The 16271-nt window shown below is 44.1% G+C and overlaps 2 protein-coding genes across 2 annotated transcripts; one reads left to right on the top strand and one right to left on the bottom strand.

Annotated features, from left to right (window-relative positions):
* The first annotated feature begins 759 nt into the window (after window positions 1-759).
* GLA (galactosidase alpha) lies at window positions 760-9329 on the top strand. The gene is made up of 7 exons (XM_015820604.2): window positions 760-929; window positions 3510-3684; window positions 4436-4613; window positions 5569-5660; window positions 5937-6098; window positions 7232-7429; window positions 8048-9329. The coding sequence occupies exons 1-7, from the start codon at window positions 760-762 to the stop codon at window positions 8357-8359; spliced, it is 1287 nt and encodes a 428-aa protein (XP_015676090.2). The 3' UTR covers window positions 8360-9329.
* Window positions 9330-10045: 716 nt separating this feature from the next.
* Window positions 10046-12773, bottom strand: LOC107291583 (60S ribosomal protein L36a-like). The gene is made up of 5 exons (XM_015820603.1): window positions 12705-12773; window positions 12134-12239; window positions 11480-11547; window positions 10802-10924; window positions 10046-10110 (listed from the first exon to the last, which is right to left on the bottom strand). The coding sequence occupies exons 1-5, from the start codon at window positions 12705-12707 to the stop codon at window positions 10090-10092; spliced, it is 321 nt and encodes a 106-aa protein (XP_015676089.1). The 5' UTR covers window positions 12708-12773; the 3' UTR covers window positions 10046-10089.
* Window positions 12774-16271: the final 3498 nt, after the last annotated feature.

Below are 16271 nucleotides of genomic sequence, written 5' to 3'. Positions count from 1 at the left end.
CAAAAATGGAAACTGAGTCCGGGTAACAATCTACCTCAGCTATCCAAACAAAAGAAAAGCTGGAACGTGCATATGCCTTTATGTATTTATCCTGCATTTTCCTGGTTACACAGTTTTGCTTGGGGATTACTTTTTGTCGGAGCAATGGCAATAATTGTGCGCTGCATCGGTCAAAAAATGAAGTTCTATTAACGCTGAAGGCGAACAGTTAACAGCAGGGCTCTTCAAACTTGGCCCTCTGATGGCTTGGGGACTTCAACTCCCAGAATTCCTCAGCCAGCCAGGGCTGGCTGAGGAATTCTGGGAGTTGAAGTCCCCAAGTCATCAAAGGGCCAAGCCAGCCAGGGCTGGCTGAGGAATTCTGGAGTTGAAGTCCCCAAGTCATCAAAGGGCCAAGCCAGCCAGGGCTGGCTGAGGAATTCTGGGAGTTGAAGTCCCCAAGTCATCAAAGGGCCAAGCCAGCCAGGGCTGGCTGAGGAATTCTGGGAGTTGAAGTCCCCAAGCCGTCAAAGGGCCAAGTTTGAAGAGCCGCCCTTGGTTACCAGCGGCGCTCTGCCCAATCACGTGGCGCGCGCGTCACGTGACCCAACTTCCATCACAAGAGGGAAAAGTTTTTCAGCTTCTTTCTCTCCTGCGGGAGACGATTGGCCGAAGGGGCGGGAGCGCTGCGATTGGCCGAGAGGGAGGAGCGGAGGGCTGCGATTGGCCGCAGCGCATCGTTCCGAGAGTCCCGGCCTGATTCGGAGGAGAGAAGCCGGAATGGCCGGAGGGCGAGCGGGGCTGTGGCTGGGCGCCCTGCTGGCGGCGGCGGTGGGCTTGGCCGCCGCGCTGGACAACGGGCTGGCGCGGACGCCGCCCATGGGCTGGCTGCACTGGGAGCGCTTCCTCTGCCAGACGGACTGCGAGCGGGAGCCCCACGACTGCATCAGGTAGGACGATGCTCGTGGCGGTCCTCGAAGGCCGCCCTGCCTGCCTCTCCCCCCCCCCCCTTGGTGAAGGAGCAAGTGGCGCGGAGCCTCTAAGGGAGGTGTCGCCTCTGCCTGCTCCCTTCCCAGACTCCCACGCCTGCCCGTTGCTTGTCCTAGTCCAGGGGTAGGCAAGCTTGGCTCTTTTAGGACTCGTGGACTTCAGCTCCCAGAATTCCTGAGCCAGCATGGCTCAGCTTGGAAACCTCTCCCTTTCCCCTCAGCATGGCTGGCTCAGGAATTCTGGGAGTTGAAGTCCACAAACCATGAGGGGGCCATAGTTCCCCCATGCTGGCTCAGGAATTCTGGGAGTTGAAGTCCACGAGTCATGAGGGGGCCATAGTTCCCCAGCCTTGCTTCTAGTCCAGGGGTAGGCAAGCTTGGCTCTTTTATGACTCGTGGACTTCAGCTCCCAGAATTCCTGAGCCAGCATGGCTCAGCTTGGAAACCTCTCCCTTTCCCCTCAGCATGGCTGGCTCAGGAATTCTGGGAGTTGAAGTCCACGAGTCATAAAAGAGCCAAGGTTGCCTACCCCTGTCCTAGTCTCTCATCCGTCAGCCGCTCAATTCACACACCCTTTAACTGAACTGGTTAAGTCAGCCCAGGAATCACACAAGAAAGAGTCAAGTCCAAACTATGCTGTCTCTATCTATCACTCTATCTATCACTCTATCTATCACTCTATCTATCACTCTATCTATCTATCTATCTATCTATCTGTCTGTCTGTCTGTCTGTCTGTCTGTCTGTCTATCTATCTATCTATCTATCATCTAGGTCTATACATATATTTTATATAGTATATTTAAATCTGTGTTATGTATGTGTACACTTTGAGAGCAAGCTACTAAATTTCATTTTTAATGTGTGCCATTGTGCCCACAGTAAAAATGACAATAAAGGTTATCTATCTGTCTATCTATCTGTCTGTCTTTCTATCTATCTATCTATCTATCTATCTATCTATCTATCTATCTATCTATCTATCAATCATCTACCGCTATATCTATCTATCTATCTATCTATCTATCTATCTATCTATCTATCTATCTATCTATCTATCTATCATCTACCGCTATATCTATCTATCTATCTATCTATCTATCTATCTATCTATCTATCTATCGATCTATCTATCTATCTATCTATCTATCATCTAGGTCTATACATATATTTTATATAGTATATTTAAATCTGTGTTATGTATGTGTACACTTTGAGAGCAAGCTACTAAATTTCATTTTTAATGTGTGCCATTGTGCCCACAGTAAAAATGACAATAAAGGTTATCTATCTATCTATCTATCATCTATCTATCTATCTATCTATCTATCTATCTATCTATCTATCTATCTATCTATCTATCTATGCTGTGATCTTAAAAATATGTTAATATTTTTTTAAGACATGAAAGGTGCAATTAAACACGGCTACTCTTAGAAACAACAGACAACAATTGAAAAAAGGAAAGCCCCTGGTTTTACAGATTTAAATGGGCAGCTCATTGCCCTGTTTGTATAGCCGTATTTCCCCTTAGAGAATAATTTGAATTTCCCCTGGGTGTAATAGGACAAAACTCTCTCTCTCTCTCTCTCTCTCTGTGTGTGTATTCAGATTTCTTTTTGCTGAATTTGTAATGTATCGCAGTTGCGACTTGAGCCTGCTTAATGCCCCTAGTTGGGCTGCAAGGCAAAAGAGATTATACTGTATATATATAAAAAAAGTAGAACTGCAGTATAGCAGTCAAAATGCCAAGGTGCAATCAATCAGACCGGTCTGTCTGAAAAACTTTCTGTATATATATGTCTGTCTGAAAAACTTTCTGTATACATATACATACATACATACATACATACATACATACATACATACATACATACATATAAACACACACACACACACACACACACACACAGAGTGCTTTTTTGTATATATTAAAAAAAAGTGCCGGAACTCACATACATCATACAACCTGCCTTGCCTACCCTACAAGGTTCCATCCAAAAAAAGCTGCCGGAACTCTGTTCTGTGACAAAAAAGCCCCATATGTGTGTGTGTGTGTGTTTTATGATGTACCCAGGCCCAAATCTTCGAATCTCAGAAGGGTATAGCTAGCTGATGAGAGCTAAGGAGCTTGAAATAGCTATACCTGCTTCCCTTCAACTCATATATATATATGTATGTCTCTAGGGTTCATTTGGAAGAAAATACTCCGGTCCTTTTTTTAGCAAAGAACTGTGATCAGGTTTATTAGAAACGTTGGATTTTTAAAGGACTGGAAGGTTATCACTGGAATTCTGGTAGTGTTTTCATCAACAAAACAACTGAAACTCATGGCATTTTGTCCTAGCAATTTTAATTTAGGCTGTCATTTTTCTTCAGAAGTAGAGATAAGTATCTACCATAGATCCGTGGTTCTTAAACTATTTGACCCAATTACTCCTTTTCCTGATCTTGAATGTCATTACTCCCACACACAAAAAAGCACCACAGATTAGTAACCCCAGCTTATTGTCAAATTACCCCCTTGTGTAATCACTCCCAGTGAACAGCTCTTCATGCAGATGGCTGACCGGATGGCGTCGGAGGGATGGAAGGAGGTTGGGTACCACTTCCTGTGCATCGATGATTGTTGGATGGCTCCCACCCGCGATAAACAGGGACAGCTGCAGCCCGACCCCAAACGCTTCCCCGGCGGGATTAAGAAACTCGCAGACTATGTGAGTGGGTGCTTGGGAATTTTCTCTTGGGGGAAGCTGGAAGTTAAAAGGTAGGAATGCTAGATGGATGGCAGCTGTTGCTGCCACTGTTGTTAATCCAATTTCCCTCTAAAGAAGGTGGGAGAGATTTTCTAAACAAAAGCAATTTATACTTTGCCTTCTGTATAAATTTCTAACTGCAAACCATAAATTACTCACCTAACTCACTTTCTCCACAATTCCATAAGAATCATTCTGCTGGATCAAATCAAAAAGTTCTAACCTGGGGTGGAGGTTGACTCTCTGTCTCTGTTTTCTTCAAATCTTGAAGGCAGTCCATAATGGGACTTCGGACTCCTTGGTCTCTGTCTTCAGCAACTGATATTTAGAGGTAGACTGCAACTGTGGGTGGTGGTTTCACCTGGATATTTCCTCTAGTATGTGTTGATAAAACTAATCTGCATTTGTAATCTAAATTTCTGCTCCTTCTGCTGATGGCATATTTTTTTGTCTTTCTCACCCTCTCTCTGTCTGGGCCCCTTCGAAGCAGCCTACCTACACATGGGCCAGATATTTTAGAGGTATAATTTTGCATTCTATACTTGCTGGGGAATTTTGAGTATATAGGCCCACACATCTGGAGAGTGCCAGGTTGAGAAAGTTTAGCTTGAGTATGTTTTGTTTTATTTTTTTGAGGAATGCTTAGGAAATATAACTTGCCTGCTGTTTTCTGATCTTGCCTTTGCTTTTCCTGTTGGCATCCGTGATTCAGGTCCACTCCAAAGGGCTGAAGCTGGGCATTTATGCCGACATTGGGAATAGAACGTGTGCTGGCTTTCCCGGCAGCTACGGCCACTACGAACAGGATGCAGAGACCTTCGCCAGCTGGGGGGTGGATCTGCTGAAATTCGACGGATGTGACTTTGGGACTCTGGATGAGATGGCTGAAGGTGTGTTTGCGACAGGAAGCGGAGTCAGTAAAAGAGGTTAACTGTTAAGTTCATGCAACCTGCTAAGCCTTGGCTGTAAGCCACAGCTGGAAGGATTCACACAACCAATATCTCACAAAGCAGGGTTGTCCAACATTGACAACTTGTTGGCTGGGGACTTCTGGGAGTTGAAGTCCACAAGTCTTAAAGTTGCCAAGGTTGGACAACTCTGTGATAAAGTGTAGCTGACAAGCCACTGTTGGCCTCCGGTTTGTTAGTTTATATGGAAAGCCATATAGTAAATATATACCAGCTAGACTTTGGCAATTGATATTGGTGCTTTGCTGCCACCTGTCTGGCACTATGCTATGTTAAATTTTCTGCCATTTTTAATGAGTGCTTCTACCACTCATTACCATTGGTCTGGGAAGATCCGAGGAGGCCTGCCCTGGGAAGAGGGTTGGGCTACATTTACAGTGTTTCTCAACCTTGACAATTTTAAGGCATGTGGACTTCAACTCCCAGAGTTCCACAGCCAGCATTGTTGGCTGTGGAATTCTGGGAGTTGAAGTCCATATGCCTTAAAATTGTCAAGGTTGAGAAACACTGGGCTAGAAAATCTCCATGGTCCTTTCCAATCCTGTGATTCCATGTCTAAATAAAGAGAGTCCTTATCTAGCAGCTGCCTCATTTAGCAACCATTCACAGTTACAATTAAAAGGCAATTTTGCAGCTCAATCCCTGCATTTCTGACTTTTGCAGGCCTATAAGCAAAAGAAAGCTGAAGCAAGATTGTAACGGTTGGGGTTTCACTTAGCAACTGCTCCCCTTAATGATGGAGTTGCCAATCTTAACTGTGGTCACTAAAGGAGGAGTCCAGAGAAGTCAAGCTTGGCTGATGTAGGCCTACCTTTTCTTGCAGATGTTGGGAAAGGCTGGAATATTTTAATGATGGGCTGTTTCTTTTTCCTACCAGGCTATAAGAAAATGTCATCAGCTTTAAATAAAACTGGCAGAAATATTGTATATTCCTGTGAATGGCCACTTTACCAGAGACCCTTTCAAAAGGTAAGGAGGGATTCTTTTGACCTCTTTCTAGGAGAAAACAGTCAGCAGGTTTGTATGTATCTGGTAAAGAAGGCTTAACTGTGTCGAGCAGGGATCTGACTCCGTACTAAAGCAGCTTCCTACAATTTCTCAAGTTTGTTCAGTTGTGCTGTTTATTTATGAGGTTCTCCCACTTGCAACTTGAAAAGCCTTTTCTGATTCTTCGAATCTCTTCTACTCAATTTTTAAGTCTGGAGGTATGAAATAAATGTGTCTTCTTTGCGTTTTTCCTGGCAGGTCAACTATACAGAAATTAAGCAATACTGCAATTACTGGAGGAATTATGCTGACATTTCCGATTCCTGGATCAGCATCAAGAATATCTTAAATTGGACTTCTTCAAACCAGGACATTCTGGTTGACATAGCAGGGCCGGGTGGCTGGAATGACCCAGACATGGTAAGAAAATCTGCCCTGGGGCCAATTGCCCAGCCGGTGTAAATGGGCCTGTTAATGGCCTGCATATTCATCAAACCAAAATGGTAAAATCAAAGTAAAATCAGTAGGCTGATACATGATTATTGCTTTGAATGATAACAGTTGGAATCTCAAAGGTGATTTCCCCCCCCCCCCAAAGGCAATTGGATTGTTTTTTTTTCCTTAAGAAGACATTTTGCTTCTCCTCCAAGAAGCTTCATCGGTTCTGGCAGGATAGTGGGGTGATGGACCTGCCAGAACCGATGAAGCTTCTTAGATGAGAAGTGAAATGTCTTCGTCTCAAGGAAAAAAGCCAGTCCAGTTACCTTTGGGGGGGGGGAAAGCACCTTGAGACAACTATGACTTGGATGACTGAGAATCCCCAGACATTTAAAAATTGGAGTGTTGAAGTAATAGCTTTGTTCCCATGGACAGTTATCTAGTTTCAGGGGGCCTCCTGTGACATTTTGGGGGGACTTGATGTGTTCCAGAAGTAGGGCAGGGAGGCAAAGCGGGTGAGGTCTTTTTAAAGGTTTATTCAACTTATCAAAACTTCCACACCGCCAGTCTCCCCAAAGCGACTCTGAGCAGTTGACAAACAAAAACTTGCTGTCAGGCTTACCGTCCCATTTCCTATTTCCAAATGGCAGGAAATTTCAGCAAAATAAGTTTAGCAAGAGTAGCCATCAGAGCACCCTGATGGCAGCAGAGAAAGGGGCCCATTCAGCAACGACTGAAATGCAACAGTTGGTTGGTGGCAGACCCTCCCGTGTCCCCAGGGCATGGAAGTTGTGAGCCTCGTTCCCTTCTTCCGCGTCAAATGTAAAAGCTCCAGAACAATTCACCACCCAGCATTAGATGGAACTGGCAGGGAAGGTGTTCCAGACATTGTACCAATAATCCATAACCTGGTTTCTTTGGATTTTGGCTTAACACGATGTGTGAACCCAGTTTCCAAGAGATCTGGTTTTTGGAAGGTGAATCTCCCAGGGGTTGAGTCAGGAACTCCTCTGTGATCCTTTATGTTCCTGGGGAAGGAGACTTTCATGGCCAGAATCTCTCCGTTCCTACTCTCCAGCTGAATTTTGTAGTGTGAAAGGCACTTTCCTTTCCAGCTTGTGATTGGAAATTTTGGACTGAGCCGGGACCAGCAAATAACACAGATGGCGTTTTGGGCTATTATGGCAGCACCGCTGCTGATGTCCAATGACCTGCGTCAGATCAGCTCCCAGGCCAAGGCTCTCCTCCAGAACAAGGAAGTGATAGCGATCAACCAGGATCCCTTGGGCAAGCAGGGCTACCGAATTACCAAGGTAAGACCATCCCTGGAGGCTTCAGCTGCAGGTCAAGGACAGAGTTTTAAATATAGTACACTATAATTGTGATTTAAGATACCTCCCTCCCCTATTTATTGGGTTTTGAATGCAACCAACATTTTCATCCTTGAATAAACACACAAGCCTGTTGCACCCAAAGCAGCCTCGACAAAGCCCTTAAATGTATGTTAAATTATATTTACATTGCTTGAATCGTTTTGCCATCTGCGTAAGTTCCAGTACACAAATGATAAAAAAAATCACCATAAATGACCTATTTTAGAAATTAATAGATCCATCGTCCCTCAAACATTCCATTAGCTTTAATATGCTTGTATTTTGTGTAATAATGTACTCTGAAATACACGCCTAGTTAAAAGGAATTGATATGAACTTAAGAGTATTCTTGTATGTATCCTTGGTGATAGTTAACTTTGAGAACTAAGAAGGTTATGTTTCAATGCTTATCAATTTTACAATTATTAAATGATGCCCTCCGTAACAAGAACAAATAGGGAGACTGGATTCATTTAATGCATCCATTCTTGGCCTCTTACTGTGTAATCTGATTAAGGATGTATTCATGCTTCTTCTGACTGAGGTTATTCTCCCTAGGGCCAAAGCTTTGAGCTGTGGGAACGCCCGCTCTCGGATGGAGCGTTTGCTGTAGCTGTACTAAACCAGAAGGAGATGGGTGGGCCACAGTCCTTTGTCCTTGCTACCATGATCCTTGGCAACGGCTTAGCTTGTAATCCCAGTTGTTTGATCCAGCAAATTCTTCCTACCAGGAGGGATTTCGGACTACACAACTGGGTTTCATTTTTGAAACTGGTGGTGAACCCAACTGGTACTGTGTTGCTGAAGATAGTGAACACAAGCACACTTTTTACTGACAATGGAAGAAGCCACCCTAACGATCTCTTATAACATGACGTCCTCTCCTCGCAAACGCTTTCAAGAGGATCTAAGGCAAAGCCCTAAGAAACCCTCCCAAAAGAAAATCCAAGGAAAATTGCGGTAGTCTTTCCTTCAGGAAGCTGACGGTCAAGAAATGCCGAGATGGTCTTTTCGGAATTCTCAGATTTTAAACCTCAAAAGGACGACAGTCTTTCTTTCTTTCTGGAGGCACAGCTGGAAAGCAAAATTAGCGCCGATCGTGTTTACAAACACAACCAACCGTTGCGGTACAGTAGCAGTTTGTTTTCCTGTGCTGTGGGTGGGCTCTGCCGGGACACAAAAAAATATGACCGCAATTGTATATACTTGCAATTGCTTCTCAACCGTCACTGGATCAAAATTAGGGATATGTGAGGATGCAATAGCTCTACGGGCAGATTGTACAATAACTGAAGAAATTCTTAAAAGAGGATTTGGGCACACTTTTGTCACTCCACTAAAACCCAGCAGATAGATTTTAAAAGTACTACGTAACTTGACAAAACTTTTGGTGAGTTGCAGAAGCTTCTAAATTGAGACTGGAGTCTGCACCTACCTCCGAATGGCACTACCTCATTTAACCTTGAGAATTCCAGCCCTTAACGTCTGAACCTTAATTTTGCAGTTCATTAAAATGCTTTTTGCCCCAATCTGAATAAATCTTTTCTGCCTTATTGACGTGTGCTACCGGTAGCTTTCTCCAAGGCAGCCACTGACTTGAGGACCCAGTTTATGATCAGGTCAGCCAAACTCTCATGTTTATTCCAGTTGCTGTTACTGCTTGAAGGAAAACGAAGACAAAAGGAATCTAATCAATTCTTTTGAGCCAATTCACGGAAGGAGATTAAAATGTCAAAGTTTTGAGAAAGTTTCTTCAAACAGAAGAAACGCTCTTTTCATAAATATGTACATTAAAAACTGCAATTAATGTCTTGAAAATAAAGAACGTGGAGCGCTTTTACTTTTTTGCTTTTGAACACAATGTATTTTCAGTGCATTTTAATGTGCTTTCAATGATATGCTTTTGAATATAATGTACTAAACCAGTGGTTCTCAACCTTTTTAATGCCGCGACCCCAACCGGTCGTAAGTTGAGGACTAAACCGGTCGTATGTCGAGGACTAAACCGGCCGTAAGTCGAGGACTAAACCGGCCGTAAGTTGAGGACTACCCAACCGGTCGTAAGTCGAGGACTTTCCCTGTCCGGGAGCGCCGCGCATGCGTGGTTCTGCCCCCTGCGCCGGCCGAGGCGTAGCTGGCAAGCGGCAGAGACGGAGCAGGCCGACCACCAGCTGGCCCAGCCCAAGGGAGGTAAGGCACCCGCCGGAAAAGGGGGGAAAAAATGGCGGACAGCCTTGCTTGGTGACCCCCGTGAAATGGTCGATCGACCCCAAATGGGGTCCCGACCCACAGGTTGAGAACCACTGTACTAAACAGTGAATGTATAGAATTAGAATGTGTGGAATTGGATAGAAACTCTTACCCAACAGGCAGGAGACAACTGAAAAAGCCTTTTCCTCCCACATTTATTTTCCCAAATCAGGAGCAGTTTCTTCAGCTAATCACATTCCTTATTTTGTTACCAATGTGCGCTTTGTGGGAAGAACAGTCTTCATATTGGATGAACTCTTGAGGATATCTCCCAACAACGAGCAACAAAGAAAGTACAACATATCATTGTGTTCTGATAGAATTTTAATGGGTTCCATACCAAAGAATATCTAGAACTGGATGACCTGGCCCTGTGAAAAGAGAAATAAAGACATCGACTGAGGATCTGCAATAGTGACAAATGAAAACACATTTTGTTTCATGAATTTTCAATTTGAAAAGAATCCTTCTCTTAGAAAACTGAAAATATACCCTAGACTTAATTACAAATTTATGGATTCAGGATCTTGGGAGATGCAATTCTAGGAAGCTCCAGATAACATTCTCCAACCTGGTTCTCCCCATTTTTCCAAGTGTGATAGGCTGCAATCCCTGTTCCCTGTGGTTTTATGACAACTTGGACAGTATAATTCTAGGACTGTCTTATTTTATCACCATATCCAGACAGATGTTATTTTTTAAAAAAAAGATGTATCCTAGTAAAAGAAAACTAGTCAAATTTATCACATTTCTCTATATTCCTTACTCAAATACTTTCTATTTATTGTTTGCATTCCATCCAATTCAGCGCTAGTCTGGTGTTCCAAATGAAAGCTGCCATCTCCAGAACTGCTAAGCACGTCATCATCCAAGCAGTCTTGTTTGGTAACACTAAAGCAGGGGTCTTCAAACCTGGCTACTTTAAGACTTGTGGACTTCAACTCCCAGAATTCCTCAGCCAGCCCTGAGGTCGAAGTCCACAAGTCTTAAAAGTTGCCAAGTTTGAAGACCTGCACTAAAGCAACGGCTCAACCGCTGCCCAGAACATAGCTCAAGTGGTACCTTTCTCTTTTTGTCTCCTCCCAACTCAAAGTGCTTGCACCTCTTGATGGCCAGCATCCTCTTCGACCTGCAGTTCGGTTCCACGCACTCCAGTCTCAGCACAATCTTTTTTGTGGTCTTGGCCTGCAAGCAGGAAAGAGAAGGTGTCATACATCCTCAAGCCAGATCATTTCAGAAACTTTACCCTTCTCAGTCTTCTCTACATCTGCTGCGAGGCAAAGTGGCGGAGATGCAGAAGTGGAAGCTTCAGACTTTGAAGGCTACTAATTTCTGGAAAGATAAACCTTTCTTGACGTGGGGCCTACTCAATAATGTCAGAGTCTAACAAGGTAGAGCAGACTAAGACAGCAATGCCATATACTATTATGACTACTGTTATTGCAGCTGCAGTGAGAGTATCTTGCATGTCTGAATGTGCTCTCCTCCTTTACTTGATCTTCGTGTAAATTATGGAGGGGCTTCTGGGGACATGTTATTTTCTTGGCCTGGGCCCAAGACCCTTTTATTGGACCGTTGCCTTGATGGCAACTCTTCAAGGCCATCCCCTATGCCCTTGACAGTCTCTGTCAGCATCCTAACAAAGAAAAGGGGTCAAATTCTCTTATCTTCCAACATTAATTCTTCAAATAAGATTCAACAGTCTGGGCAGCATCCAGGGCCTTCCAAATGGAAGCTTACCTTCTTCCGGAAGATGGGCTTTGTCTGACCACCATAGCCGCTGCGCTTACGGTCATATCTCCGCTTTCCTAAAAGAAAGTTTCCTTAGATAAAACCACGGTCTGTTTCTTCTCAACTGCAAACCTCCCGAGTCAACAAACGGGACCGATTATTTCAACACAAATCATCCTTATTTACTGATTTTTTTTTTATACACTATGGCTGTCGTTTATGGAATGTTTCAATGCTTCCCTTTGGCTCCTGGGTTTTGTAGAATGCCCAACTGCACGGTTTTTTCTCCCCCCCCTACTTTTGAGGCTTTTTGTTCTTAATATGTATAAGCAGTTTAAACATTTTTTCTTTACAAAGAGAAATTTACAAAGAGAAATTTAGTACAATGTGACCTCTGTATCTCTTGTTTGGATGGAAACGAATTGAAAGGGTGGCCCTTTTCTCCCCTTATGGAGAAGAAACAAAGGCTTTTAAAAAAAACCAAAACCACGTGTATATATTTAGAAACTGACACAAACAAGGTACCCAAGAATAAATCAAAGCGTGGAAAGGAAATGAGGCCCCTTTCTTTCATAATGAAAAGAAATCGGGAAGTGAGAACGCAGCGCTGTAACGCAAGGAGGGCTAATTAGAGACTGGTGCGCCCAAACCACCACAACTCACCTTGAGCGTACAGAGACTCTTTACCCTTCTTGTACTGGGTGACTTTGTGGGGCTGATGCTTCCCACATTTCTTGCAGTAAGTCCTGCGGGTTTTGGGGACGTTCACCTGTCAAGGAATCAGTTTTACACCAATGAGTAGAACTGCCATGCTGACTCAAGGAATTCTGGGAGTTGAAGTCCACAAGTCCTAAAAGACCCCTGGCTAAGACTTAACAATCGAAGATGCACGACAGGAGAGGAAAACGAGACAGGGAGGGAGAAGGAAAACTGAAGTTCAGGGATCAGTTCTTTTAAGCATCACGGAGTCTTTTGGAGAGATCTGATTGGCTGCTGCCCTGAGAACTAGGCCTAAGCCAGGGCAGGGCTGTTAGTAGTTAAGAGTGAACCACGTCCTGTATTCCTTCCGTATTTTGCTCCGGCTTTACCAAACATAAAACCAACGTTCCTTTTCTCCACGTCCCACGGGAGCCCCACAGCCGTGGCATTCGGTCTTGGCCGCTTCCCTCGGCTCCGCTCCGAGGCCCCAACCCTCAATCCCAGCGGCGGATGGAACCGGATTCGTTTAACTCACCATCTTGCCGACGTTAGCGGCGCCCAGAGAAAGAGCCTCTCGCTGGAAGCGGAAGTGAAGACCATAGAGCAGGGGAAAAAAGGAAGGAAGCTTGGTGGACAGAGCGCCGTACCCAGCCAAACACGGTTTGGAAGAAATCAGGAAATCGCGACTGCCATCTGTCGGAAAAGGCAGGAAGTGGAGGCGGTAGGAGAGCCAAATACTGTAGTGTAGGCAAAGAGGTTGGGATAATTCCCTTTTTTTTTTCATCGTTTCGTGAAAGCGTTGTCCGTGATTTAGGTTCAAAATCACTCAAATGACCAGAGGAGGAACCGTATTTACGTGCCGGACACGCAAAAAAGCAGAAGGGTGGTTTCCCGCCCCTGTCCTTTTTTTGGGGGGTGGGGTGGGGTAGGCATTTTTATCTGGAAGAAAAAGAGATCATCGTTTCTTTGTAGTGGAATTCGCGGAAAGAGGAAGCCTCGATGGCTTTGCAACCTTAGGGGTTTTTTTTTCTTTTTCTTTCTTTCCAGACTTCATCCGAGTTGAGGCCAGGCATGCCAGGGCTTGTGTCTCTCCACATGCACAGAAGGTCGTTGGTTTATTTTTAGCTTAGTCTGTGGTTGGAAATCAGCCAGATGTGACTTCAGTCATGATTGAACAAACCGTGGCCAAGTGACATGTCAGAATCCAGCCGGCCGAAGTCAAGTCCACGATGTCGACAAGACACCTCATCGAATTAGACCAGTTTGGAAAAGCCACGTTTTAATTTGGATCGATTGTTCCTTGCAGAATAAGACAAGGCAGGCTGTGGCTAAAATCAGTGCTACCAAATACAGTAACTACAGGGTCAGAGACAGTTATTACGCAAGACCCTGATAACCAGACCTTTACAACCAACATTAAACCCCAGTTCAGGCTGCAAAAGGAATCTCCTCTGGGGACTGGCTTCGTACCACACACCGAACCATAATTGGCTTCACGCTGGTTTGCTGAATAAGCTTCGTTTCGCTGGGCTATAGGAACCATACATTTCAGGGCATGGAGTATATGGATTGGGACCACACAGTACACAGCTAAACCCAAACCAATCCCAGGGCTTAATGTGTGTGGGATTGAATCCACTGTTTACCCAAACTAGGGAACATCATCAGTGCTAGCTCTGATGATGTTCCCTAGTTGGGTCATGAAACGTCTGCAAGGAAACAACTAAAGCGCGGAGAAAACCAAGGACCCCTCATTTCAACCCTGAGCTTCAAATATTCTCCTTTATTAGGGTCTACCTTGGGATTGTCCCCCTTTTCAGTTAAACTCTTCATGCCAACCACAGCTACTTTGGTCTCTTGTGCTTTGCTGTGCCAGCCGTTCTTTCAATAGGCCATAGCTAAAGTAGCAAACTTTTGGATTCCACAGGATGTTTCCAACCCAACTGTTGGAGGAAGAATACTGTGCAACTTTAGGTGAAAACCTTTTGTTGGTCCCTTTTGGTCTCCGTGGTTGGCTTCCACATCTGTCCAGCAGTCCTTTCACACCTGGAGACGATTTCATTGCCTTTGGGGGGGGGCAAAGACTAGAGATCCCTTCTTCCCTCCCCCCAAAATTAAAATATTCTTCTTTTGCACCCATGTGGCCTCTCAGTGAGAGGAAACACAGTTCGGTCAGAAACTAAGAAAAGAGGAACTGAAAGGGTGGGGTTGGCTCAGATGAGAGCTGGACTGCATGTTGTTCAATGTGGCTCTTCCAATCAATCTCCGGCCACTGCCATCGCTGTCACCCTCTGCTCAAACATCAGGAAGGCAGTGGGGGTCACATCTCCCAGGATCTGGGGGGGCCTCGCTGAAAGGATTGGCTGTCATCTGCGGAAGGAAAGAAAGAGGAAATAGCCAGTAAGTGACTTTGTTTCTCTATATCTATCTACGGTATCTGTCTGTCTGTCTGTCTGTCTGTCTGTCTGTCTGTCTGTCTGTCTATCTATCTATCTATCTATCTACCTCTATTTCTACCTCTATTTCTACCTCTACCTCTTCCTCTTCCTCTGTCATCTCTCTCTCTCATCTCTATCCCTTCCTTCCTTCCTTCCTTCCTTCCTTCTCTTTCTTTCTTTCTTTCTTTCTTTCTTTCTTTCTTTCTTTCTTTCTTTCTTTCTTTCTTTCTTTCTTTCTTTCTTTCTTCATTCTAGCAGAGAAAGAGCTTTTAAGCAATTAAAATAATTGTTCTATGTCCATATCGGGTTAATGCCTGGAGGAGAAATAAATACAAACATTTGATATAATATTTACATCTGCCTGATGCACACTCCTCTAACGTGGCACCTTTCTGGGAACCCACCCTTGCAAATCTCTGAGAATGCAGCTGTCCACTTTAGGCAGACTGAAAGCTTACAGGGCATGCAACGCAAGGCGATTCTTGATTTTTTTTAAAAAAAATTTTACACAGACGGGGCAGCTGCACTAACTAACAGATGTGTGCATTTTCAAGAGAGAAGCTCTCTTTCTTCCTATTTGGCATGGACATTTTGTAGAGGCCTAGTTTTACTCAGAAGCAAGTTGTGTCTACTTGACTTTTGTAGGATTTCAGCCTTCAGTCTTCTAAAGAGTTGCTCTGGCTGGGTTCATGCATGCCACTCATCTTTGTAATATGTGGTTTGCAAAGCACAACGGCCAAATTCACATGATCTGTGAAGTTAAAGCCCAACACAAAGATGCAAAGAAGGGCAGACCAAAGGTAGATACTGGATATAGTTAGCTTGAAGGAAAGGTAAGCAGGGCAAGGATTAGCAGTGCACAATTGGGTTTTTCTAGAACCTGAAGGCACCTTGCGTCAACCTTTTCTTAAAGTTAGACTTTAGAAGGCAGACTCCAGTTATTATGGAAATCATCCTGGCAGGAGCAGCATTTTGACAACAGAGATACTGCTCAGGGGAGATTGTGAGGTTGGCTCGGCTGAGCGTCTTCAACCAGAAGGTGGTTTAGGACTCCAGACTTCCTTTGCTTGATGTTAGGGTTGCATAGCTCCAATTTTTTCATAAAGCACATTGGTACACAATAAGTGCTGAACCGGTGCAAAAATGGGGTTGCAGAGTATGTCAAAATGATAACCATTTCCCTGACTGGAGGCAACTGGTTCAAGGAAGTACTGTAGCACTTCCTTTTTTCCCCTTTTTAATTCAAGCTGTTTTCTCAGGATGTTAGAGTCTAATATCTAATAATAGTCTAATTGCATGCCAAAATAACTAGACACACAAAAGCAGTTTTCCCCCTGTGCCATCACTCTGCTGAACACCTAATTCCCACAGCACTGTCTTATACTTAAAGGTATTTACCCATGTAGTAGGGCTGTATTGCTATTATCCTCATATTCTCATCTTTCTCATCTTCTCATTTCTCAGCCTTTCTTATCTTCTCATCTTTCCTACTACCTTCTATTGGTAACTTATGATTTATTAGTTTGTTTCTTATGACTGATTGTAATTATTTATGATCTATGACGTTGTTTGTACACTGAGAGCGTATGCACTGGAGACAAATTCCTTATGTATCCAATCACATTTGGCCAATAAAGAATTCTATTCTATAAGCACTATGGTAT

Source organism: Protobothrops mucrosquamatus, unplaced genomic scaffold (assembly GCF_001527695.2).
Source record: "Protobothrops mucrosquamatus isolate PMUCROS unplaced genomic scaffold, P.Mucros_1.0 scaffold1146, whole genome shotgun sequence".
NCBI lineage: Eukaryota > Metazoa > Chordata > Lepidosauria > Squamata > Viperidae > Protobothrops > Protobothrops mucrosquamatus.
This window is presented reverse-complemented; position numbering and strand designations above follow the sequence as displayed.

Bases quoted from the DNA above. Each gene is read 5' to 3' on its own strand.
- GLA (XM_015820604.2), top strand. From the start codon at position 760: ATGGCCGGAGGGCGAGCGGGGCTGTGGCTGGGCGCCCTGCTGGCGGCG. The intron at 4,614-5,568 runs GTGTGTTTGCGA...TTTTCCTACCAG, and splicing joins TCTGGATGAGATGGCTGAAG to GCTATAAGAAAATGTCATCA. The intron at 6,099-7,231 runs GTAAGAAAATCT...TTTCCTTTCCAG, and splicing joins GCTGGAATGACCCAGACATG to CTTGTGATTGGAAATTTTGG.
- LOC107291583 (XM_015820603.1), bottom strand. The intron at 10,925-11,479 runs GTAAGCTTCCAT...TCCTGCTTGCAG, and splicing joins AGCCCATCTTCCGGAAGAAG to GCCAAGACCACAAAAAAGAT. The intron at 10,111-10,801 runs GTACCACTTGAG...CTCTTTTCACAG, and splicing joins GAGGAGACAAAAAGAGAAAG to GGCCAGGTCATCCAGTTCTA.